Genomic DNA, 24,404 nt, shown 5'->3' with positions numbered 1-24,404 from the left:
GGATAAAATTAGATAAGGGGACACACAAAATAGAAAGATGTAAAATATGACAACATAAACATTAAACATGGAGGGAGGAATAAAAATGAAGTTCTTTTAGAATGTGTTTGAACCTAAGTGACCATCAACTTAAGACTGGTATATACTTAGCATGTTATAAAAAGAACCTTATGGTAACCACAAATCTGAAACCTATAATAGATATACAAAAAAAATGAAGAAAAAGTAAGGGAAACAAAATACTAATAAAGTCAGTCATCCATCCAAAGGAAAGAGAGCAAAAGAAAAAAGAAACACAGAAGAACTACAAAAACAAGCAGAAGACAGTTAACAAAATGGCATAAGTATATACGTATTAATGATTACTTTGAATGTAAATGGCTTGAATGCTCAAAAGACATTGTGGCGGGGGTGGAGGGAGGGTTGGGAGGAATGGATAAAAAAAAACTATGCTGTCTACAAGAGAGTCAATTCATATCTAAAGACAGACTGAAAGTGGAGAGAGGGAAAAAGATAATTCCATGCAAATGGAAGTGAATATAAAAAAACTGGGGTACCAATACTTATACAAAATAGAATTTAAGACAGACTATATTAAGAGACAAAGAAGGGCATTACATAATAATATAGGGGTTAATCCAAGAAGAAGACACAATTGTCATTATCTATGCACCCATCATTGGAGCATATACTTATAGACATACATGGAGAAATTGACAGTAAAGTAATAGGTGGGGATTTTAACACCCCACTTATATCAATGGATATATCATCTAGGCAGAAAATCAGTGCCTGCTGACACATTAGACCAGATGGACTTAACATTCCATCCAAAAACAGAATACACATTCAAGTACACATGAAACATTATTCAGGAAAGATCACATTATGCTACAGAACTAGTCTCAATAAATTTAAGAAGGTTGAATTCATGTCATGCATCCATTTCTAGCCACAATGGTATGAAGCTAGAAATCAATCACAACAAAAGAATATGAAAAAAACACAAACATGGAAGCTAAACAACATGCTATGAAACAACCAAGAGGTCAACAAAGAAATCAAAGAGGAAGTAAATATAGAGAGACAGCTTAACAATGTTCCAAAATCTTTGGGATGTAGCAAAAGCAGGTATAAGAGGGAAATGTATAGTGATAAAGGCCTACCTTACAAAACGAGGAAAATCTTAAATAAATAGTATACCTAAAAGAACTAGGAAAAGAAGAATAAACAAAGCCCAAAGCCAGTAAAAGGAAGAAAGTAATAAAGATTGGAGCAAAAATAAATGAAATAGAGACTTAAAGAAAAAATAGAAAAGATCAGTGAACCAAGACCTGGCTCTTTGAAAAAAAGAAGTAAATTTGATAAAGCTGTAGCCAGATACATCAAGAAAAAGAGAGAGGACCTAAATAAATAAAACCAGGAGTGAAAGAGAAGTAACAACTGATACCACAGAAATACAAAGGGTTTTAAGAGACTAGTATGAAAAATTATATGCCAACAAATTGGACAACCTAGGAGAAATGGATAAATTCCTAGAAACACACCATCTTCTAACACTGAATCAGGAAGACATAGAAAATCTGAATAGACTGATGACCAATAACAAAATTTAAAAACTCTCAACATACTGGGGCACCTGGGTGGCTCAGTTGGTTGAGAGACTGACTTCAGCTCAGATCATGATTTCATGGTTTGTGAGTTCGAGCCCTGTGTCAGGCTCTGTGCTGACTGCTCAGAGCCTGGAGCCTGCTTCTGATTCTGTGTCTCTCTCTGCCCCTCCCCCACTCACGCTTGGTCTCTCTCACTCTCAAAAAAATAAATAAAAAAGAAAAAAAGAATTAGAAAAAAAAAAAAACTATCAACATACAAAAGTCCAGGGCCAGATGAATTCACAGGTGAATGCTCACCAAACATTTGAAGAAAAGCTAATACCTATTTTTCTCAAACTTCCAAAAAATAGAAGAGGAAGGAAAGCTTCCAGATACATTCTACAAGGTCAGTATTACCTTGATACCAAAATAAGACAAAGACACCACAAGAAAAGAAAACTACAGGCCAGTATCCATCATGAATCTAGATGCAAAAATCCTCAATAAAATATTAGCAAACTGCATTCAACAAAATATTTTAAAAAATTATTCACCATGATCAAGGATCATGGATTTATTCTAGGATATCAGGGCAATCCTGTATTCACAATTCAATCAACATGATACACCACTTTAAACAAAAGTGATGGATAAAAATCATATAGTCATGTCAACAGCTGCAGAAAAACGCATTTGATAAAATTCAACATCCATTCATAACAAAAACTCAAAGTGGGTGTAGAGGGAACATACCTCAATATAATAAAGGCCATATATGACAAATTTACAGCTAAAATCATACTCAGTGGAGAGAAACAGAGCTTTAAGATCAGTAAAAAGACAAGATGGTCTTGTTCTTGCCACTTTTATGCAATATAGTACTAGAAGACCTAGGCACAGCAATTGGACAAAAAATGAAAGTCATTCAAACTGACAAGAAACAAGTTAAACTTGTCACTGTTTGCAGATGACATGGTACCATATGTAGAAAACATGACTCGACCAATAACTGTTAGAATAAATGAATTCAGTGAAGTTGCAGGATACAAAATTAATATGCAGAAGTCAGTTGTGTTTCTATACACTAATAATGAAGTAGCAGAAAGCAAAATTTACAAATTAACATAGGGGTGGAAAGAGAGAGGCAAACCATAAAACATCTTGAGGGATGCTGGAGGGGAGGTGGGCAGGGGATGGGTTAAATAGGTAATAGGGACTAAGGGGGGGCAGAAATAGATCTGTAAAGACAGAGATCAAACTGATGATTGCCAGAGGGGAGAGTGGTGATAAGATGGGCAAAATGAGTTAGTTGGAGGTACAGCCTTCCAGTGTGGAATAAATAAGTCACGGGAATAAAAAGTACTAAAAAGTACAGCATAGAGATTATAGTCAATGGTATTGTAATAGCATTGTAGAGTGAGATGTTCACTCTAGTTGTGGTGAGCACATAAGGTAGAGAGTTGTGGAATCACTATGTTGTACACCTGAAACTAATGTAACATTGTGTGCCAACTATACTTCACTAAAAAATTAAAACTTAAAAAATGTCACCTTACAGAAATACTTTTTCATATGTACTCTCCCCTACCTCTCTAGTTTTTGGAAACAGATTTTAGATATCCACTTGTTTTATTCATAAATATTTCAGCTGTATCTTTCTGAAATATAACGACCTTTAAAACAATGCCATCATCCAGTACCAAGAAGACATCTAAAAAATGAACAGCTTTATAATATCTTCAAATATCTAGTTAGTACTCAAGTTCTCAGTTGTTCTTTAGCTATTTAAAGACTTTAAGCCATCCATGGTGTGTCTGGGTGGCTCAGTTGGTTGAGCATCCGACTTTGCCTGAGGTCATGATCTCACAGTTCGTGACTTTGAGCCCCCCATCGGGCTCTGTGCTGACGCCTCAGAGCCTGGAGCCTGCTTCGGATTCTGTGTCTCCCTCTTTCTCTGCCCCTCCCCTGCTCATGCTCTGTCTCTCTCTCTCTCAAAAATAAACATTAAAAAAAAATTTAAAGACTTTAAGCCATCCCTAGGGACGAGAAGATCTACATATCTAACAGTACTGATAAAATCAGGGACTTTGAAATAAAAGGCACATGAAAAAAATACATACAATTAAAAAAAAAAAACAGCTGACAGACTGGAAAGAAAAAGTGTGGTGACAGAGTGGCGGGAGGTGTGTGCTTACCACCTGATGCTTTGGCTGTGCCCATTGCCAGTAGGGGATCCTTGAGTTATGGAGGGGGAGGTGTTTCCCAGAGGTTCATGGATGATGTCTTGTCAGAATCATGGGGCCTCCAGCAGGAAACAGCATTCCTTCAGTTCTCTTTGCCTCCTTCCCTTTCCTTTCCCTCCCCACAGTCACTGTGGTCTCTCCTCAGAGAGAGTGAGTCCCGCCAGCTGCAGCACATGTGGCCAGGCAGATGACCACCTACCACCTTTACCTTCTGCCTCCTCTGCCAGAAGGTCATATGGGCCTGCCACCACCTCTGCCACCTATACCACCGGCCCTGGCTCCACAGCCTCCTCTGATGTATAGTTGAGCCACTTTCAGGCGCAGAGATGGATGGCTCCCTCAGGTGTCCTGATGTGCTGTGCGGAAGTCTTTTGGTTCAGTTATGGATACTTGCTTTGTGGATCTGATTAGCTGTAAATTGAAAGGTGGAGAAGAAAAGGAATGGCTCATACCACCATGATGTTGATGTCACTTAAAAGAAAATATTTTAACTTGAATCTTTTCACAGACTTTATGGAAAATGTTTGAAGACCATGGAAATGACTAGTATTTTTATCTAGAAATAATTTGCAAGGTAATTTCTGCACCTCGAATAGTGCCATGTAATATTATGCAGCTGTATATATTTGCCTGAACTCTGATTCCCAAATATCCGTGTTTCTCATCATATCTTTGGCTGAATTTGCAACCAACATAAATGACTATTCATGTATGCTTCAGACAAATGCTTAAGAATTTATTTACAAGTTGTTGTAAAAAGCAAAAAAAGGACTACCAGGTTAAGGACCTTATTAAATTGTTGGTAGATCTGTTTGCCAGTTATTTTATGTTCATGAACACTAAGCGCAGCCTGATTTGTAGGTCTTGTATGGTACCACTAGAAACATTATTTCAGTGCTAAGTGCAGTGTTTTACTCTTCAGTTATTTTCGAGTATTATTTTTTTATATGTTTATATACACATCATAGGAACTATCCAAAAACCTTGAGCTGAGTACCAACAGTTTCCAGCGACAGTTGCTTGCTGAAAGGAAAAGGGCATATGAAGCTCAGGATGAAAATAAAGTTCTTCAAAAGGAGCTGCAACAACTGTATCACAAATTAAAAGTAAGTATTTCATTTTAATATATATATATATTAGTTGAAAACACAACATTTTAGGAGGAGATCCAACCTGGTGGAGAAGTAGGGGGACTCAAAGTTCCCTCATCCCTCAAACACAGCAGTGTTGAGGCCAAAAGATTTGAATTCCAAGAGTCCAGGCTGCAGAGTGACAAAACATCCTGGGGATCCACGGGGACAACCTGGCGGGTCATAGTTGCATGATTGCAAACTGGGAGAGATAAAACGGCCCACATAGGCACGGATGGAAGAGATCCCCTTCTGTGGAGAGACAAAGGGAAGAGAAAGAGAGTCTGAGGAAGCATAGGACTATATCTGGATAAGAGAAAAACCACGGACTGGGATGGAGAAAGATCCAAACTCTAACTGTAGGACTTCCTTTGGACTGGGGGCTGGCTGCCCAGTTTGCGCACGTGGAGAGGACAGGAGCCAGCCCCTGGCTTGGTAACTAGTTCAGAGGCACAGTCCATGGTGGGAGAAAGATATCCCTTCCCTGTATTGCTGTGGGAAGAAGGTATATAACCGTTTCCAAGGACAAAGACTGCCTGCACCCATCAGCCAGAGACCACTTATTGGTGGCATGGAGCAGTACTTCCCCAGAACTAGGGCATGCAGAGCAGAAGCCTTTAAGACATCGGGATTTAAATCCCAGCAGAGCGCCAGGGAGGCATGAGAGTTGGCAGAGCGGGACAAACCGCGCATGTGGCACTGAGGTGGTGCAGAGCAGCACTTCCCCGGAACTGGGGTGCATGGAGCAGGACTGTTTAAAACGTCAGGATTTAAATCCCAACCAAGCACCAGGGAGGCGCGGGAGTCAGCAGAGTGGGACAAACTGCCTCGTTCACGCCTGTGGCACTGCGAGGATGGCCTGAACAGAATGGTTTGGGACACCCAGTCCATGGAGGAGAGACTGGGGTGTTGCCATTTTTCTCCCCATCACCAACAAGGGGGGCTTCAGGGAATGGACAGTGGGCCCACAGTGTAGGCTTGACCTGCCTATGCCAAATCACACCCCTCTGCACCTGGTAACTTCGTATCTACTGGAGCAGGATTGATGCTGTGGAACCAGACAGCCCCTCCTCCAGACCAGTGCTTCAACCGGTTCCAAGGCACCCAGCAGTTTTGCATTTTCTGATTTAATTCTTAGACAATTCTTAGTACATATACAGATTCTTTTCCTTTTCTCTTTCTTATTTCTTCCTCTAGTCTGGTTATTCTGGTTGTTGGTTTATTTAAGCAGACATATTTAATCTATTCTCTTTATACCTGCGCCTCCTGGCAGGTATACCTCTTTATACCTCTTCCCCCCTCCTCCCCCCCCCCCCCCCAAGATTAACCCATAGAGTTTCTCTGCCTGGTCAGTTTTTTCTTTTTCCCTGCCCCCGTCATCTCTCTCTTTGTTTGGGATAAGGCCTCTTCCATCAACAATGCCACCACCTTTTGTTTTGCTGTAGCTGGTGTTTTTTTTGGTTTTTTTGTTTTTCTGTTTTTTTGTTTGTTTGTTTTATTTTCCAGGGCTACTTGAATGAAAAAAGCAAAGCACACCTGGTGGAGGGTCCAAAACATCACTACGAGTAGGGAGATAAAGCAACCAGAGTCACAACAACAGAGAGCAAGTAACACACTCCAAAATATACCTCCTGAAGGGCCAGGCCCTGGGCAATGTATGACCCCTCTTTAATATAGTAGTGCTCGTGGGTGCAGGACACATAACAAGCTTTTAAAACATAAGGGACAGAAAACTAGCCAAAATGACAAAACAGAAGAATTCTCCTCAAAAGAAATTCCAGGAAGAAATGACAGCTAAAGAATTGATCAAAACAAATATAAACGATATAACTAAACAAGAATTTAAGATTAGTTTATTTTGCACCTCATTTACGGCATTTTTTAATTCATCATGACTATTTTTTAGTTCCTTGATCTCTGCAGCAATGGATTCTCTGCTGTCTTCTAATCTTTTTTCAATCCCAGTGATTAGAGGCAGTGACAGTGAGGATTGAAGAGACAGAGGGGAGAATAAGTGAAATAGAAGATAAAATTATGGAAAAAAGATGAAGCTGAGAAAAAGAGAGAGAAAAAAATTCTGGACCATGAGGGGAGAATCAGAGAACTAAATGATTCAATGAAATGGAATAATAACTGTATCATAGGAATTCCAGAAGAGACAGAGAAAGGGGAAGAAGGTGTACTTGAACAAATCATAGCTGAGAACTTCCCCAATCTGGGGAAGGAAACAGACATTGAAATCCAGGAAGTGCAGAGAACTCCCTTCAGACATGACTTGAATTGATCTTCTGCACAACATATAATGAAACTGGCAAAATACAAAGATAAAGAGAGAATTCTGAAAGAAGCTGGGGATATGCGGGCCTTAACCTACAAGGGTAGACATATAAGGGTAGTAGCAGACCTATCTACTGAAACTTGGCAGGCCAGAAAGGAGTGGCAGGAAATTTTCAATGTGCTGAATAGGAAAAATATGCAGCCAAGAACCCTTTATCCAGCAAGCGTGTCGTTCAGAATAGGAGAGAGAAAGATTTTCCCAGACAAGCAAAAACTGAAGGAATTCGTCACCACTAAATCAGCCCTACAAGAGATCTGAAGAGGGACTCTGTCAGTGGAATGTTGCAAGGACCACAACGGGGCAGAGACCGCACTACAAGCATGAAACCTACAGATAGCACAATGGCTCTAAATCGATATCTTTCAATAATAACACTGAATGTAAATGCACTAAATATCGCAATCAAAAGACATAGGGTATTAGAATGGATTAAAAAGAAAACACCCATCTATTTGCTGTCTACAAGAGACCCATTTTAGACCTGAGGACACCTTCAGATTGAAAGTGAGGGGATGGAGAACCATCTATCATGCTACTGGAAATCAAAAGAAAGCTGGAGTAGCCATACTTATATCAGACACACTAGATTTTCAACTAAAGGTTGTAACAAGAGATGAAGAATGGCATTATATCATAATTGGGGGTCTATCCATCAAGAAGAGCTAACAATTATAAATGTTTATGCACCGAATCTGGAAGCACCCAAATATATAAAACAATCACAAACATAAGCAATCCTATTGGTAAGAGTGTGGTAATTGCAGGGGACTTTAATACTCCACTTACAACAGTGGACAGATCATCCAGACAGAATATCAATAAGATATTGGACCAGATGGACTTGGCAGATACATTCAGAACTTTTCATCCTAAAGCAGCAGAATATACATTCCTCTAGAGTGCACATGGAACATTCTCCAAGATAGATGACATACTGGGTTACAAAACAGCCCTCAATAAATACAAAAGAATTGAGATCATACCATGCACATTTTCAGATCACAATGCTATGAAACTTGAAATTAACCACAGGAAAAAGTTTAGAAAGCCTCCAAATGCATGGAGGTTAAAGAACATCCTACTAAAGAATGAATGGGTCAACCCGCCAATTAAAGGTGACACTAAAAACTATATGGAAACAAATGAAAATGAAAACACAACAATTCAAACCCTTTGGGATGCAGCAAAGGCAGTCCTAAGAGGAAAATACATTGCAATCCAGGCCTATCTCAAGAAACAAGAAAAATTCCAAATACAAAATCTAACAGCACACCTGAAGGAACTAGAAGCAGAACAACAAAGAAACCCCAAGGCCAGCAGAAGAAGAGAAATAATAAAGATTAGAGCAGAAATAAACAATATAGAATCCAAAAAAACAGTAGAACAGATCAGTGAAACTAAGAGCTGGTTTTTTTGGAAATCAAACAAACAAACAAAACAAAATTAATAACCCCCTAACTAGACTTCTCAAAAAGAAAAGGAGAGGACCCAAATAGATAAGATCATGAAGGAAAATGGATTTATCACAACCATCCCTCAGAAATACAAGTAATTATCAGAGAATACTATGAAAAATTATATGCCAACAAACTGGACAACCTGGAAGAAATGGACAAATTCCTAGACACCCACACACTACCAAAACTCAAACGGGAAGAAATAGAAAATTTGAACAGGCCCGTAACTAGTGAAGAAATTGGATCAGTTATCAAAAATCTCCCAACAAATAAGAGTCCTGGGCCAGATGGCTTCCCAGGGGAATTCTACCAGATATTTAAAACAGAATAAATACCTATCCTTCTCAAGCTGTTCCAAAAAACGGAAATGGAAGGAAAACTTCCAGACTCTTTCTATGAAGCCAGCGTTACCTTGGTTCCCAAACCAGACCCCACAAAAAAGAATTATAGGCCAATATCCCTTATGAACACGGATGCAGAAATTCTCAACAAGATACTAGCAAATCAAATTCAACAGCATGTAAAAAGAATTATTCACCATGATCAAGTGAGATTCATTCTTGGGGTGTAGGGCTGGTTCAGTATTTGCAAGTCAATCAATGTGATACATCACATTAATAAAAGAAAGGATAAGAACCATATGATCCTGTCAATAGATGCAGAAAAAGCATTTGACAAAATACAGCATCCTTTCTTAATAAAAACCCTCAAGAAAGTTGAGAAAGAAGGAACGTACCTAAACATTATAAAAGCCATATATATATATATATAGAACAAACAATCCTAAAATTTGTATGGAACCACAAAAGACCCCGAATAGCCAAAATAATTTTGAAGAAGAAGACCAAAGCAGGAGGCATCACAATCCCAGACTTTAGTCTCTACTACAAAGCTGTAATCATCAAGACAGTATGATGTTGGCACAAAAACAGACACATAGACCAGTAGAATAGAATAGAGACTACAGAATTGGACCCACAAAAGTATGGCCAACTAATCTTTGACAAAGCAGGAAAGAATATTCAATGGAAAAAAGACAGTCTCTTTAACAAATCGTGCTGGGAGAACTGGACAGCAACATGCAAAGAATGGAACTGGATCACTTTTTTACACCATACACAAGAATAATCTCAAAATGGATGAAAGACTGAAATGTGAGACAGGAAACCATCAAAACCCTAGAGGAGAAAGCCAGCAACAACGTCTTTGACCTCAACTGCAGCAATTCTTGCTTGATACATCTCCAAAGGCAAGGGAATTAAAAGCAAAAATGAACTGTTGGGACCTCATCAAGATAAATAGCTTCTGCACTGCAGTGGAAACAATCAGAAAACTAAAAGGCAACTGACAGAATGGGAAAAGGTATTTGCAAATGACATATCGGACAAAGGGCTAGTATCCAAAATCTATAAAGAACTTATGAAACTCAACACCTGAAAAACAAACAGTCCAGTGAAGAAATGGGCAGAAGACATTAATAGGCACTTTTCAAAGATGACATCCAGATGGCTAACAGACATGAAAAAATGTTCAACATCACTCATCATTAGGGAAATACAAATCAAAGCCACACTGAGATACTACCTCACACCGGTCAGAGTGGTTAAAATTAACAACTCAGGAAACAACACATGGTGGCGAGGTTGTGGAGAAAAGGGAACCCTCTTGCACTGTTGGGAATGCAAACTGGTGCAGCCACTCAGGAAAACAGTGTGGAAGTTCCTCAAAAAATTAAAAATAGAACTGCCCTATGACCGAGGAATAACACCACTAGGAATTTATCCAAAGGATACAGTTCGTAGGAGTGCTAATTCATAGGGGCTGTTTATAGCAGCACTTTCAACACTAGCCAAATTATGGAAGGAGCCTAAATGTCCATTAACTGATGAATGGATAAAGATGTGGTTTATATATACAATGGAATACTACTTGGCAATGAGAAAGAATGAAATCATGCCATTTGCAGCAACATGGATGGCACTAGAAGGTATTATGCTATGTGAAGTAAGTCAGAGGAAGACAGATATCATATGTTTTCACTCATATATGGATCTTGAGAAGCTTAATGGAAGATCAAGGGGGAAGGGAAGGGGAAAAAAATAGTTACAGTTAGAGAGGGAGGGAGGCAAACCATAAGAGACTCTTAAATACAGAGAACAATCTGAGGGTTGATGAGGTGTAGGGGAGAGGAGAAAATGGGTGATGGGCATTGAGAAGGGCACTCCTTGGGATGAGCACTGGGTGTTATATGTAAGCAATAAACCACGGGAATCTACCCTGAAAACCAAGAGCACGCTTTACACACTGTATGTTAGCCAGTTTGACAATAAATTATATTAAAAAAAACACAAAAAACCTTAACATTTTAAAACACTTACTCATATTTGTGGGGCACAGGGTGGCTCAGCCGACTTCAGCTCAGGACATGATCTCACAGTTTGTGGGTTCAGGCCTGCATTGGGCTTTCTGCTGTCAGCACAGAGCCTGCTTGGAATCCTGTTTCCCGTCTCTCTGCCCTTGCCCCCCTTGTGCATGTGCTCTCTCTCTCTCAAAAATAAGTAAAACGTTAAAAAAAAAAACCAACTTTAAAAAAATGTTTAAAACATTTACTCATATTTGTAAGTTGGTACTATGTAATTTACACCAGGGTGCCTGGGTAGCTCAGTCAGTTGAACGTTCAACTCTTAATTTCAGCTCAGGTCATGATCTCATGGTTCATGGGATTGAGCCCCACCTCGGGATCTGGGCTCTGTACCCTGCTAGGGATTCTCTCTCTCTCTCTCCCTCTCTCTCTCTCATGTTGCCCCTACTCCAGGCATGCATGTACAGGCACCTGCATGTTGACTGTCAAAATAAATGAAAAAATTTTCGAAAGGAGTTACTTAATTTATAATATATATTGGTTGAAAACTCAACATTTTATTTTTTTTTAACTTTTTTTAATGTTTATTTTTTATTGAGAGACAGAGAGAGACCGACTGTGAGCAGGGGAGGGCAGAGAGAGAGGGAGACACAGAATCTGAAGCAGGCTCCAGGCTCTGAGCAGTCAGCACAGAGCCTGATGGGGGGCTCGAACTCACAAACCAAGAGATCATGACCTGAGTCGAAGTCAGATGGTTGAGCCACCCAGGCGTCCCTAAAAAGTCAACATTTTAAAGCATATTTGTAAGTTGGTACATTGTGATTTACAAAATTCTAATATTCTCTTTGGTACTTTTAAAGAAAAGTTTTGGTAATATAGTCACTATAACACATGCCAAAACTGAAAACATTGAATCCTAATAGGAATGATATAACTGAAATAAGTTATGAAATCCTAAAAGGAAATTATGGGAACTGGAGTTTTTCCCTGTTGCATGGTTGAATAATCCAATGTTCTTCCTCAGATAACACCATGATTATTTTAAAAGTTGTTTCAAGTAATGCCCTTCATTTTCACAGTGTTGAGAGGAAGCATTCACATTATTTAATTTTGTTAAAGGTGTTCTTAATTCTATCCAGAGGTCATTGATGGCTGGAAATTTTGTGCAAAATTGAATGTTTATTCATTATCTTACATAGAATTTTCATTTTGTTAATCAAATTCTCAGACCCATAGTCCCAAAATGATAAAGAATACTGTGTTTTAAAAAACGTCTAGTTTTGGGGGTGGCTCAGTCAGTTAAGCATCCAACTTCAGCTCAGGTTCATCTCACGGTTCATGGGCTCCAGCCCTGCATTGGGTTCTGTGCTGACAGCTTGGAGCCTGGAGCCTGCTTCTATTCTATGTCTCCCTCTCTCTCTGCCCCTCCCCCACCTGTGCTCTGTCTCTCAAAAATAAACAAACATTGAAAAAAAATTTTTTAAACCTCTAATTTTTAACTAATTCAAAACCCACATTTGAAAGATGCTAACAAAATTATTTTGGGCTCTGTTACTAAGTCTGAAAGACAGTTTAAGATAGTTACTAGCTCCATCAGGTAGGAGTGGGTAGAAAATGAATTTTGCCTTATTTGTGCTCATTTATTTTGATTGCCAGTACATATTGCACTTTTTAGGGAGAACCATTTCTCTGCCCTAACCTAGATGTTCTAGAGACATTCCTTTCTATAGTTTGGTAGGTAAGAAGGGAAATTGAACTAGGTATAATATATTCCAGTTTGGTGAGGAAAATACCAGTTGATGAGGTGAGAATTTTTGTTTTATTTTAAACTGATACTCTACATCCTTAATTGTATTATGGGTTTCTTTTCAGGAAAAGGAGAGAGAACTGGATATAAAAAACATATATTCTAATCGTCTGCCAAAGTCTTCTCCAAAGAAAGAAAAAGAACTTAGATCAAGAAAAAATGGTATAGTGGCTATTACTGTTGAAAAACATATTGTAGTTGTCACTTATTAATAGTAAAATCAAATAATTCTGAAGTAGAAGGCAGGCAAAGGGGAAAAAACTTCTTTGAAGTAAACTTAAATTTCCTCGTAGCTAATTTTCAGAAATCTTGTCAACTTTCTGTTTTTCCTGAGGTCATTAAATTATGTTTTACATAAATTTTAATTTTTTTCTTATAATTATTTTTGAAACTTTTATGAAAATATGTAAGAATACTTCTGAGCGGAGATTGATTATATTACAATGAACCTTTATTATGCATCACTTAGCTTTAATAGTTACATATTTTACTAATTTTACTTCATCTATTTTTTTCTACTTCTAGAGTATTTTAAAGTAAATCCTAGCAGTCATTTCACTTATAAGTACTTCGGCATTATGCATTTTTTTTTTGCTTTTTTTTAAACAAAAGTATAATTTTTCCTTTTTTGAATTGCAGAAAGTTAAAAACAAATTTTGTAAAAGCTTAATAGGGTTTACCTGTTTAAATTGTTCTCGAGTCACAGAATTGCCAGTTAACCCTAGAAACAAAAATAGTAATAGTGGGTAGGCACAGAGCTGAGCAAAACATGCATTATCTCGTGTAGATGGTGAACATATAGCAGTTAAATTCCATGTCTTAGCACTGTTCAATATGATTAGAAAAATTCTTTTGTAATTTTCATGGTAGCTGCATGCCAAAGTGATTTTATAGACCAATGTACAAAAGGAGTACAAACCAGTGATGACTTCGAGCTGGAAGAATTTCCTATAACACCACAAACAGTTATGTGTTATGAAAACAAATGGGAAGAACCTGAACGTCTTACTTTGGTGAGTTTAGAAACATGATTAGGTACTAAACTCTAGGTTTGAAGTTATTCCAAAAAACATAGTATCAAGTGTTTTAAAAGTTAGCAATGAAGCTAGTGCCATAACTGTAAATATGCAAGTAACCTTTTCAAAAGAGGTAACACCTATGTATTTTATTAAATCCCTTTGGATCAACTCATTGCATCTTTCACATGCTTCAGGAAGGTTAGTTGTACCTTCTGGATTGGAGATAGCAGTTTCTTACTTTTTATGTAATCTAAAAATAAGAAGAAGAATAATCAGATATCTAATAATCAGATATCTAATAATCAGATAATCTAAAAATCCTCCTTGCCCTTATATTTAATAGTAAATTATAGTACTTTTCAAATGATTTTTTACAATTAGTCTACATATTTTTTTGGCCTTATTATATGAGAATTTTATAGATTAATTGAATGTTGAGCAAAGTCTTTGCAGTTCAATCTGACTTTATATAACTAACCATTTAAATTAGAGCGAAATTCAGGGGAGTCTGTATTGGACCTTCATCAAAAAGGACTTTTATACTGAATACCAGAAGGTTCTTTTCTCTAAGAGATTTCTGTATTTTGTGTTTACAATTTAAATCCCAAAGAAAATAATATACCAGGGATCCAGCATATTTCACATATTCCTATGTTTTTGTGCCCTGTAAGTTTCCCAGTGACTCTGAACTCTTTTCTTGTGGTAATACCAGACAGGATGGTCTGATTTGATTCTTGGGCTGTATGTGCTAAGTGTCTTTCTTCCTATATTTTCACTGTCTTTGAAACTAGATCATGTTTTCTTTTTGAAAAGGGTAAAGTGTGGAATAGAAACTCATTCTTAACTTTAAAAGGATTAAAAAATAGTCTTTATAAGATTCAGCATGAACAGTAGCAACCTGATAGGGTGAAAAGAGTACAGCCTTGGAGTTAGCACTGTTTTTTAATTAAATTCTGGTTCTAATATTTTAGTTGGGACTTCCTGGAGCCTCAGTTTCCTAGTGTATAAAAGAGGGATGGGCTACCCATCAGGGTTGTGGTAATAACTAATCACAGAGTTTATAAGGCTCTTAAGACTTCCTGCCACTTTAAAGGGTCTTAGCAAATGGGAATGTTATTAAAGTACAGACCAATAAGTTCCTGTTGGAAAGAGACCCCAAATACAGTGGCTCAAACAAGATGCAGATTTTCTTTTTTATGTAATAGATTGAAGGTCAGTGTGTAGTCCAGGACAGGTAGATAGGTTTATTCCTTGGCAGTCATCCTTTGTCTTAATGTTCTTCCATCTTAAAGAGTGTAGTCCTCCTCTGTATGGTTGGAATTGGCTCACCACCCTTGTGAGGAGGAGGAACAAAGTGGAGGGCAAGCAGCTTTTGTTTTTATAAATGTGATCGGAAGTTGCATCTGTACTTTTACTCACATCCCTTTGGTCCGTTTAGCTCCAAGTGAGGTTAGCAAATGTAGTCTCTACTTGAGCAGTCCTATGCCCTGCTAAAGCTCTCAGGGATTCTGTAACTAAAAAGAAGAGGAAAATTGATACTAGGGACAATTCTCTGCTATACTTTGTAATAGGTATTTTACTTTTATTCAGAAAAATTACACACACATGTTAAAGGGACCATAAGGAACAAGTAATTTTGGGTTTACATTTTATTTATTTAAATATTTATTATAAAATTTATAGTATAAACTTGAAAAATTCAGTGCAGTTTTTACTGCCTGTATTATAGCTCAGCACCTTCTCCCATGGCCTCTCCGTACGTTGTTAATAGCCTTTTCTGGTTAACTGAATTAATCAGATTTTGCTGTGAAAATGTACAAAGCAAGGATACTTCTGAAACATATCTCTTCAGAATTGTTTGTAGAGTATTGGCTTTAATTTTATTGGTTCTGATATGTCTTCTACTTTTTAGAAAAATTTGAACTAAAATAATCTTATATGCCTTTGAAGTATCTTTCAGAGGGTGGTAACTTGTGATTTACTGCTTTATTAAATTAAAATTTAGTTTCTAACTTGGTGTCATACTTAATGGGAGATAAATCTATGATATTTAAATGGCTTTTTCTCCCTTTTAACTTGTGAACTTGCATTTAAAAAATATATATATGTAATAGGACCTGGAATTGCAAGAAAGAGGTGAGCATGAAGAAGCAGGGATGCTAAACCCAATTGTGAAAAGAGAAGAAAAATTTGTGAAAGATCAAGGATTCCGTGTTGTAAAACAGGAGGTTGAGAAGCCGGAGGATGGTAAGAAAAGAATTTGTTTAATCAAGAGATGAATCAGCATCTTTTGGTAAAGAAAGGGTTAGCATCCCTTAATATTCTCATATTTTCCAGCTGCACAGTGAATTGGTTATACAGAACAAGAAAAGGTTGATACAGTGTTGGGGGATGGTCTTTTAGGAATCAAACATTTCAATACAGTTTTTAAGGAAGGGAAAAAATGACTGTTAAGTTGCTATTTGGGGTTAGGTAATAAGGACAGTTACCTTCAGAAAGTTCGGATGAAGTAGAATTCAGATGAAAGGGAAAATTTTTGTGTATAAATTAACTAAAACTTGATGAAGAGATAATCAAAGACAATACACTTTATTGGCTTGACCGTCAGACTGGCCAAAACATGAAAATCAATGAATTATGAGGCCCCAAATATATTCCTGTATCTTTTCTTTGGTTTTAGTATGTAAAACAAATCTTTAATGTATTCAACCATTAGTATGGAAGTTTAGGGAACCAACTCATACAGTTTCAGATATTGAAAATGAAGTTCAGGAATAAATTCATTTCCATCTGGATAAAATATCTTAAATGTATAGCTGAGAGGGATCCTGGACTTTAATCCTCTGCATATATTTCATTAGTCTTACAGAGAAATCCTTTTTTTTCCCCTTAAAGTTAATGGAACATAAAACTGTCGCCTAACTATTGCTACAGTTACTGTATCTATGTGTATTTTTAGTGTCTGTTTAGAGCAATGTAACAGGTAAATTAGAAAATCTATTCCTGTTGGCTAATGCACAAAGGGAGATGCTTCCACATGTTAAAATATAGAATAGAAAATTAGATAGTATGTCTGTTGTGTCTAGGTACTGAGAAAAGGAATAAAGTAACAGAAGACTGGTCCTTTCTTTCCATCTTATTGATTTTTTTTTTTTTTTTTCTGGAGTTTGTATAGAATGGTCTCTAACATCAGTGAAAATGTTCTAAAGCTTCTAAAAGTTGTATATCTCATGCCCATACCTTAAAATACTTCCATGTGTATTGTTCCCAAATAAGGACATTTTCTTACATCATTCCAGTATAGTTTTCAACTTCAGAAAATTTAACTTTGATACAACACATTTCTCTAATCTGCCGTCCATATTACAGTTTTGTCAGTTGACACAGTATTGTCCTTAATAGCATTTTCTTCTCCATGATATGATCATGAATTGCATTTAGTTCTCCTATCTCTTCAGCCTTCTCTAAATATTTTGTGAGATTAACATTTTTGATGAATAAAGACCCATTTTTTAAAAATTCCTCATTTGAGGTTTATCTGAAGTTTTCTCTTAGATTCAACTTCATGTATCTTCAGTAAGAACACTATATACATGATGTTGTGTCCTTCTCATGGTATGACATCTAGAGTTTCAGTTTATTTTTAATTTTAAAATAAACTCACCCCATCCATCTATCACTCTCTATTCAGTGTACCGCACTATATTAGGTATAAAAAATAGAGACCCTTCTTCCCTATCTCTAAACTGAAGAACAAGGGGCGCCTGGGTGGCGCAGTCGGTTAAGCGTCCGACTTCAGCCAGGTCACGATCTCGCGGTCCGTGAGTTCGAGCCCCGCGTCAGGCTCTGGGCCGATGGCTCGGAGCCTGGAGCCTGTTTCCGATTCTGTGTCTCCCTCTCTCTCTGCCCCTCCCCCGTTCATGCTCTGTCTCTCTCTGTCCCAAAAATAAAAAAAATTAAAAAAAAATGTTAAAAAAAATAAATAAATAAAAAAAAATAAAAAAAAAAAATAAACTGAAGAACAAAATTCTTTCTATAAATGTGAATTTTAAATGCAGTACACATTAAGTATATTCTTTTTGAATTCCAGACTATCAAGTATAGCAATGAAATTTACAGTGTTCATCTTCACTGTGCTGATAACTAAGTTAGATAGACTGTTTTGTAAAAGATGAGAATTGAGTTTTCCTAAAGATATTGACTCCTATAAAATCTCATTTTTTTAATTTGATTTCATGCAGAGTGGGAAAGAGAAGAACTTGCTAAAAAGGAAAAAGACAAGGTATCTTTGCTGGAGAGAGAAGAAAAGCCCGCATTGGAAACTGGAAGATACCAAATGGAAATGTACCAAATTCAAAACATTGGTAAATTAGAAGAAGAGGAAGAAGAAAGGCTGAAGAGAGAAATGCTACTTGCTAAACTGAATGAAATCAACAGAGAACTTCAAGATTCTCGGAATCTAAAATGCCCTCCTCTGCCATTGCCACCTGATTTGGAATCAAAACTGCACTTCCCAGACAGAAGCCCCAAAACATCCATGTTCTGTGAATCCTCAGAGAGAGTGTTTAATGGGCATCATTTGCAAGACATCAGCCACTTTGCTACAAAAGGAGACGGTCAGAATCCAGGAAGTATTAGAAGCCCAGCCTCTCCAAATGAGCTTGCATTTGGCAGCTATGTGCCTTCATTTGCAAAAAACACATTTGCAAAAACGTCAAATCCATTTAGCCAGAAGAGTGGCCTTTTGGATCTCCAAAGAAACAGTATAGAGAAACTTGGTAAAGACAGTGTAGATTTAATTACAAGAAAAGAGAAAAAAGCTCATCTGATGGAACAGTTATTTGGTGCCAGTGGCAGCAGCAGCAGCACCGTTTCCTCTAAAAGCAGTGACCCAAATTCTCTGGCTGCTGGCAAAGGAGACTTTGACTCTCTCAGTTTTCCCCCTGGGGATAAGAGCAGTAGGGATAGAGAATGTGATGAAAATGATGACTTTTTCCTCAGCGAAGGAAGAAGTTTTAATCTAAATAGACACCGATTGAAACATGCAAACAGTAAACCAGCAGTAAAAGTAGTTGAATCTGTAGAAGATGAAATTGAAGAGGTAGTCCTGAGATGACTGATGACAGTATATACTTTTTCCAATTGTAAATATTAAAATATTTTAATACAATATTTATTATACACATTTAGAAGTTTTAATATGAAAAGTCCTTATTAAGGAATGATTTTTAATAGAGAAATACAGTGTAAATGAAAAGTAGATCATATCATGCCACATAGCTAGTTTGCCAAGAATGAAGGCGACTTTTGAATGAAACCAAAAATAGAGATGTATCTTACTTGGTTTTGACTTTTTATTTACAAATAGTTTTACCTTTTAATCAGATCTATAGGAAGTTTTACTCCATTGGAGTTCATATTTATTTCCTATTTTTATCCCTATTTGTTTACTTATTTTTGGTCATATCCTTACTGACCTAAATGTAGTCTTCCTCCTGAAAGTTGAGTGGAAATTAAGGGTGAGAGGCTCTGGGTTAGGAAGCATAGCTCCCAGATGGTGGAGAGCTGGTGCTACTTAGCAGCCCTGTGCTCCGTGGGCAGGACAGGGGTCCCTTTCTAACAAACAGGGCAAAGCTGAGCTACTCTTAAGTGGGAGCAATGACAACACAGGGGCTGCTGCATTTATGAGCTGCATTAAATCACTTACCTACGACTGTGCTAACATATTAAATTCAGAAGACATTTGTCTGTTTGCATGGATAATTCCCCTATCATGGCTCCCGGAGGCTTGGGTATCCTCTCCTTGTTCTCCTATACTCTTTGTATCACAGTGACTGGGGTTGAGATTTCATACCCAAATACACAAAACTGAAGAGATTTCATCCTAATATAGAAACTCAATTATGTTTCCAGAGTATGTAACTTGGAAGTTCTAGTATATATTTTAAGGTTTGAACTTATGTCAAAACCAACAATAGACAATGAGAGTGTAATACTGTTGGACTTGTAGGACTAATTATAAAGCAACCTTGGGTTAAAAATGTTTTAGAGATGGGCTTCTGCCTTGCTAAGTAGGGCAGATGTTTTTCTGTTTAAATGCATTGGTTTTCTTTTGCTCTTTGTAGCTCACTTCATCTGCAGAGGAGTTGATGACCTTGGACTGCTGGGTATGATTGGTCTTTAAGAAGCAGTAATATACCACCAACCAAGGAGAAAACACTGTTAAAATGAAGAGTGGTGGAAATAGTGTGTCAGGGGAAGCATAAAAAAATGTAGATTGACACTTATTCTAAAGTGAGCTTTTTTTCCTTCAAAAATTTCAAAAATTTAGTATGTATTTGCTAATGGTATGATTTCTGATGCCAAGTATATATACTGATAGATGAGGGGACCAGAGTTACTGTTTTACCTTGAGTTCTTATGAATGCTGATTATTGAATATAATTTCATAACTATTTGGCAAGACTTACCTGGATAGGTCTCTAATGAAAAGATAGGCTATCTGTCATCTTCTAAATTGTGTTACTGTCATTGATTGGGAACAATCTCCCAGAAGTGCTAAACTACATTAAATTTTTTTTTTTAGTAAAGAGGTTTGATGTCTGATTAAAAAAAAAAAGCTTGTTGCAAATCATTCTATGTAAACCACATTATCATAATTCAGTTCTTGATAAAATATTATGTAATGTTAATTTTGTTCATAGCTGCTAATTTTTCTGCCAAAAGTATTCTGATTTTTAGGTTGTTTTAAGAGGCTTTTTAAAAGCCTTTTAGTAAAATTTTATATTGAGATCATTTAATTAGTCTCTTGCTTTTTTTCTACATAATGTTTTCTAGTCTCTTTCACCAGATATAACAAGACAGGGTTTTTAAAATTAAACCTAAAATTAAGTTACAGACTTAGAAGTATTATGGTGTTAGGCATTAGAATTGGAGATTAAAATGCACACAACAGGTTTTTTTTTTTTATGAACAAGCCTCAGAGAGTAAATCGGTTTTTTTCTAAATATCAAGATAAATTTGTTATTTGTACTCAGAACTCTTAACTCACGATGGCTGTTTGAATGATACCTTAAGTCACTCAAGAAATTCATGGTAGAAACAGGACCAGCAGTGTTAAATTTTACTTCTTTACTCACCTTTTTCCCCCGTCCAGTATTTTTAATTAAAGTAGATGAATTTGCCCTAAATCAGGTTAGACAGTATGCTAGTCTTATCAGATAATTATAGTTTTAATTAATCCTTTCACCCTTAATAACTATCCTAATGGCATATATTGCTCATAATATAAAAAAGTGGGGAAGGAGGATTAAATTGAATCATAAACTTATTTCATGTCTGATTCTCTAGTTCTGATCCTCCTCTCCATCTCCTATCAGACATACTCACCTTCTGGTATCCCTGGTTGAGTGTCAGTCAGATACAGCATGCAGATCTGCCCTATGAAAAGGGGAAGGGAAATGTGTGTTACAGTCACAATGTGGATTTTTTAGGATTCAAAAAGGAACTGTAAATTGTTAGGAAAAGATCTGCCTTTAAAGCTTTTTCCTTTCTACACAACAAATGCCCCTTTCACATTAAAGTCTCCTTTTATATCATTTGAAAGTGCTCTCTTTTTAGTAAAGAGTGTGTAGTCATTCATTAATGGGGTGCCCTGCATGTAGCAGGTGCCAGGAGAGTAAGACAGACCCTGCCCTTGCCCTCACAGTGAATGCAGAGCACAGTGAGCCAGACTGCACAGTTCCATCCCTGCCCTCCCACCCACTCTCTGAATGTCCTTGGGTTGCTCAGCTGTTACTGCTCTTTTATAACACTTTTTAAGGTAGTTAGGAGGGATGAATGAAATACTTAGGTTGATGCTTGGCAGGGTGCCTGGCACATTATAAGCACTCAGTAAACATCAGCTGTTATCTTAGGTGATTGAAGTTCTTTTAGGGTATAATTGGAAAATAGAGCATAGGTATGTACATACAACGTACTGACACTACACTTTGCACAAGATAACGGGCCAAAAAAAAAAAAAACCCACCCGAATTACCATAAAACATCTATACTAAATGTGTTGTACCCCTTAGCTCTGCGCTTAGAACTTTCCTTGCTTCATTCATCATTAACTGTGCAGTCAGCCTCATAGCAGAAATAAAATGAAATACAGAAAACATAGCACTTGATATTGCATAAGGTGATAATTTGCACCCCAGCTCTCCCACAATGTGTGTATCCTTGGATAAGCTACAAAACCTCTTTTCACCTCCTTTCCCCCCCTCCCTCATGGTATTGCATACATTAAATGAGTTGATATGTGAAAAACAACTGTAAAGGCTCAAATATTGATGTTTTGGAAAGGTAATGTAGAAACAGGGAAGAGAAGTGATACTTATTGAATGTTGGGCATTACAGTTGGTGTTTTTATGCATGTGCTTTAGCTCATTTAATCCTCACAAAGTTCTTTCTAAAGTGGATACTTACTCCCATTTTACACTCGGGCTAATAATAGACTATATTCAATAGTCTCAAGAAGTCCAAAGAAATAAGATATTTTAGAAAAGAATTTTGCATTTACTCTTTAAGTGGTAAATAATGGAAACCCAAATCAAACCAGCTTAAAAAATATATTATTTTTGGCTTAAATATGGAAAGCTCATTGATCTGGAGGTTCTTTTTTTTTTTTTTTTTTAATTTTTTTTTTTCAACGCTTTTTATTTATTTTTGGGACAGAGAGAGACAGAGCATGAACGGGGGAGGGGCAGAGAGAGAGGGAGACACAGAATCGGAAACAGGCTCCAGGCTCCGAGCCATCAGCCCAGAGCCTGACGCGGGGCTCGAACTCACGGACCGCGAGATCGTGACCTGGCCGAAGTCGGACGCTTAACCGACTGCGCCACCCAGGCGCCCCGATCTGGAGGTTCAAATAACAGTGCTTACTTTGTCCACCTCTCAGCCTGGCACCCTGCATCTGGCACCGACCTCAAAAAGAAAATCTTTCCTATACCTCCAGCAAAAATCTGGTGGGCTAGTTTATATGCCCACCTATAGGGCTGGTGACTTTGTGTAGGGGAAGGATGACACCCTTCTACCTCTCTTCATGGAACGATCACAACTTCTACAGAAAGGGGGAGGCATTTTTCCCTGATGAAATTTTGGACATAAAAAAGCAATTTGCTTTACAGTTATGGTAGATTTGGTTCCAGACCACCACAATAAAGTGAGTTGAATTATTTTTTTTGGTTTCCTACTGCATATAAAAGCTATGTTTATACTATAGTCTATTAAGTGTACAATGGCATTATGCCTAAAAGTAAATGCATACCTTAATTAAAAAGTATTGCTAAAAAAAAAAAAATACCATTATCTGAGCTTCCAGCAAGTTGTAAATTTTTTTGCTGGTGGAGGGTCCTGCCTCAATGGTAATGGCTGCTGAGTGATCAGAACAGCGGTTGCTGAAACTGGGGGTGGTGGTGGCATTTCCTGAAGATAAGACAACAATGAAGTTTGCCACATCAATTGGCTCTTTTCAGGAATGATTTCTCTGTAGCATGTGATGCCGTTTGACAGCATTTTACACACAGTTGAACTTTCAAAATTACAATCTTTTGAAACCCTACGGCTGCTTTATCAAGTAAGTTTATGTGATAGGCTAAACCCTTTGTTATTTCAGCAATCTCCACAACATCTTCAGTAGATTCCATCTTAAGAACCCCTGTCTTTGCTCCTCTGTAAGCAGCAGCTCCTCATCCCTTCGGGTTTGATCATGCGATTGCAGCAATTCTGGCACATCTTCAGGCTCCACTTCTAATCGTAATTCTTTTGCTGTGTCTACATCTGCACTTAGTTTCTCCACTGAAGTCTAGAACCCCACAAAGTCATCCGTGAGGGGTAGAATCAACTTCCAAACTTCTGTTAATGTTGCTATTTTGACCTCTTCCCATGAATCACATTCTTGATGGCATCTAGAATGGTGAATCCTTTCCAGAAACTTTTCAATGTACTTTTCCCAGATCCATCAGAGGAAGCATTACCTATGGCAACTAATGGTCTTAAAAAAATGTGTTTCGTAAATAAGATTTGAGTGTCAAAATTACTCCTTGATCCACGGAGAGAGAATGGATGCTGCGTCAGCAGGCATGAAAACAACATGCATATCACACGAATATCACTGTATGTCATCAGAGCTCGTGGGTGTCTAGATATATTGTCAATGAGCAGTAATATTTTGAAAGGAGGCTTTTTTTGAGCAGTAGGTCTCAACACTGGGCTTAAAATGCTCAGCAAACCATGTTATAAACATATGTGCCATCATCCAAGCTTTGTTGCATTTATAGAGCCAGGCAGAGTAGATTCATCATAATTCTTAAAGACCCTAGGATTTTCAGGATGGTAAAAACACTGCCTTGACCCCTGAGAAGAGAGTCAGTCTGTCCTGTGAAGCTTTGAAGACAGGCACTGACTTCCCCTT

General features: G+C 37.4%; 1 protein-coding gene and 1 long non-coding RNA gene across 5 annotated transcripts in view; one reads left to right on the top strand and one right to left on the bottom strand.

Annotated features, from left to right (window-relative positions):
• Positions 1-20,743, top strand: part of LCA5 (lebercilin LCA5) — a 145,125-nt gene extending 124,382 nt beyond the window's left edge. For 2 of the 4 annotated variants that reach the window (XM_058734533.1, XM_058734534.1), the window contains exons 4-8: positions 4,804-4,941; positions 12,995-13,091; positions 13,800-13,942; positions 16,063-16,195; positions 18,190-20,743. In XM_058734533.1, coding sequence (XP_058590516.1) covers positions 4,804-4,941; positions 12,995-13,091; positions 13,800-13,942; positions 16,063-16,195; positions 18,190-19,064 — 1,386 coding nt within the window. In that variant the 3' untranslated portion in view covers positions 19,065-20,743. The remainder of the gene's footprint in view (positions 1-4,803; positions 4,942-12,994; positions 13,092-13,799; positions 13,943-16,062; positions 16,196-18,189) is intronic. The other 2 variants (XM_058734535.1, XM_058734536.1) reach the window with 2 other exon arrangements.
• The window catches only part of LOC131514473 (uncharacterized), a 103,916-nt gene continuing 81,820 nt past the window's right edge, over positions 2,309-24,404 (bottom strand). The window contains exons 3-5 of the long non-coding RNA XR_009263085.1: positions 21,338-21,388; positions 13,610-13,650; positions 2,309-4,246 (exon numbers count right to left, since the gene is read on the bottom strand). This is a non-coding gene — a long non-coding RNA (uncharacterized LOC131514473). The remainder of the gene's footprint in view (positions 4,247-13,609; positions 13,651-21,337; positions 21,389-24,404) is intronic.

This window comes from Neofelis nebulosa, chromosome 6, assembly GCF_028018385.1.
Source record: "Neofelis nebulosa isolate mNeoNeb1 chromosome 6, mNeoNeb1.pri, whole genome shotgun sequence".
NCBI classification, from domain to species: domain Eukaryota; kingdom Metazoa; phylum Chordata; class Mammalia; order Carnivora; family Felidae; genus Neofelis; species Neofelis nebulosa.
This window is presented reverse-complemented; position numbering and strand designations above follow the sequence as displayed.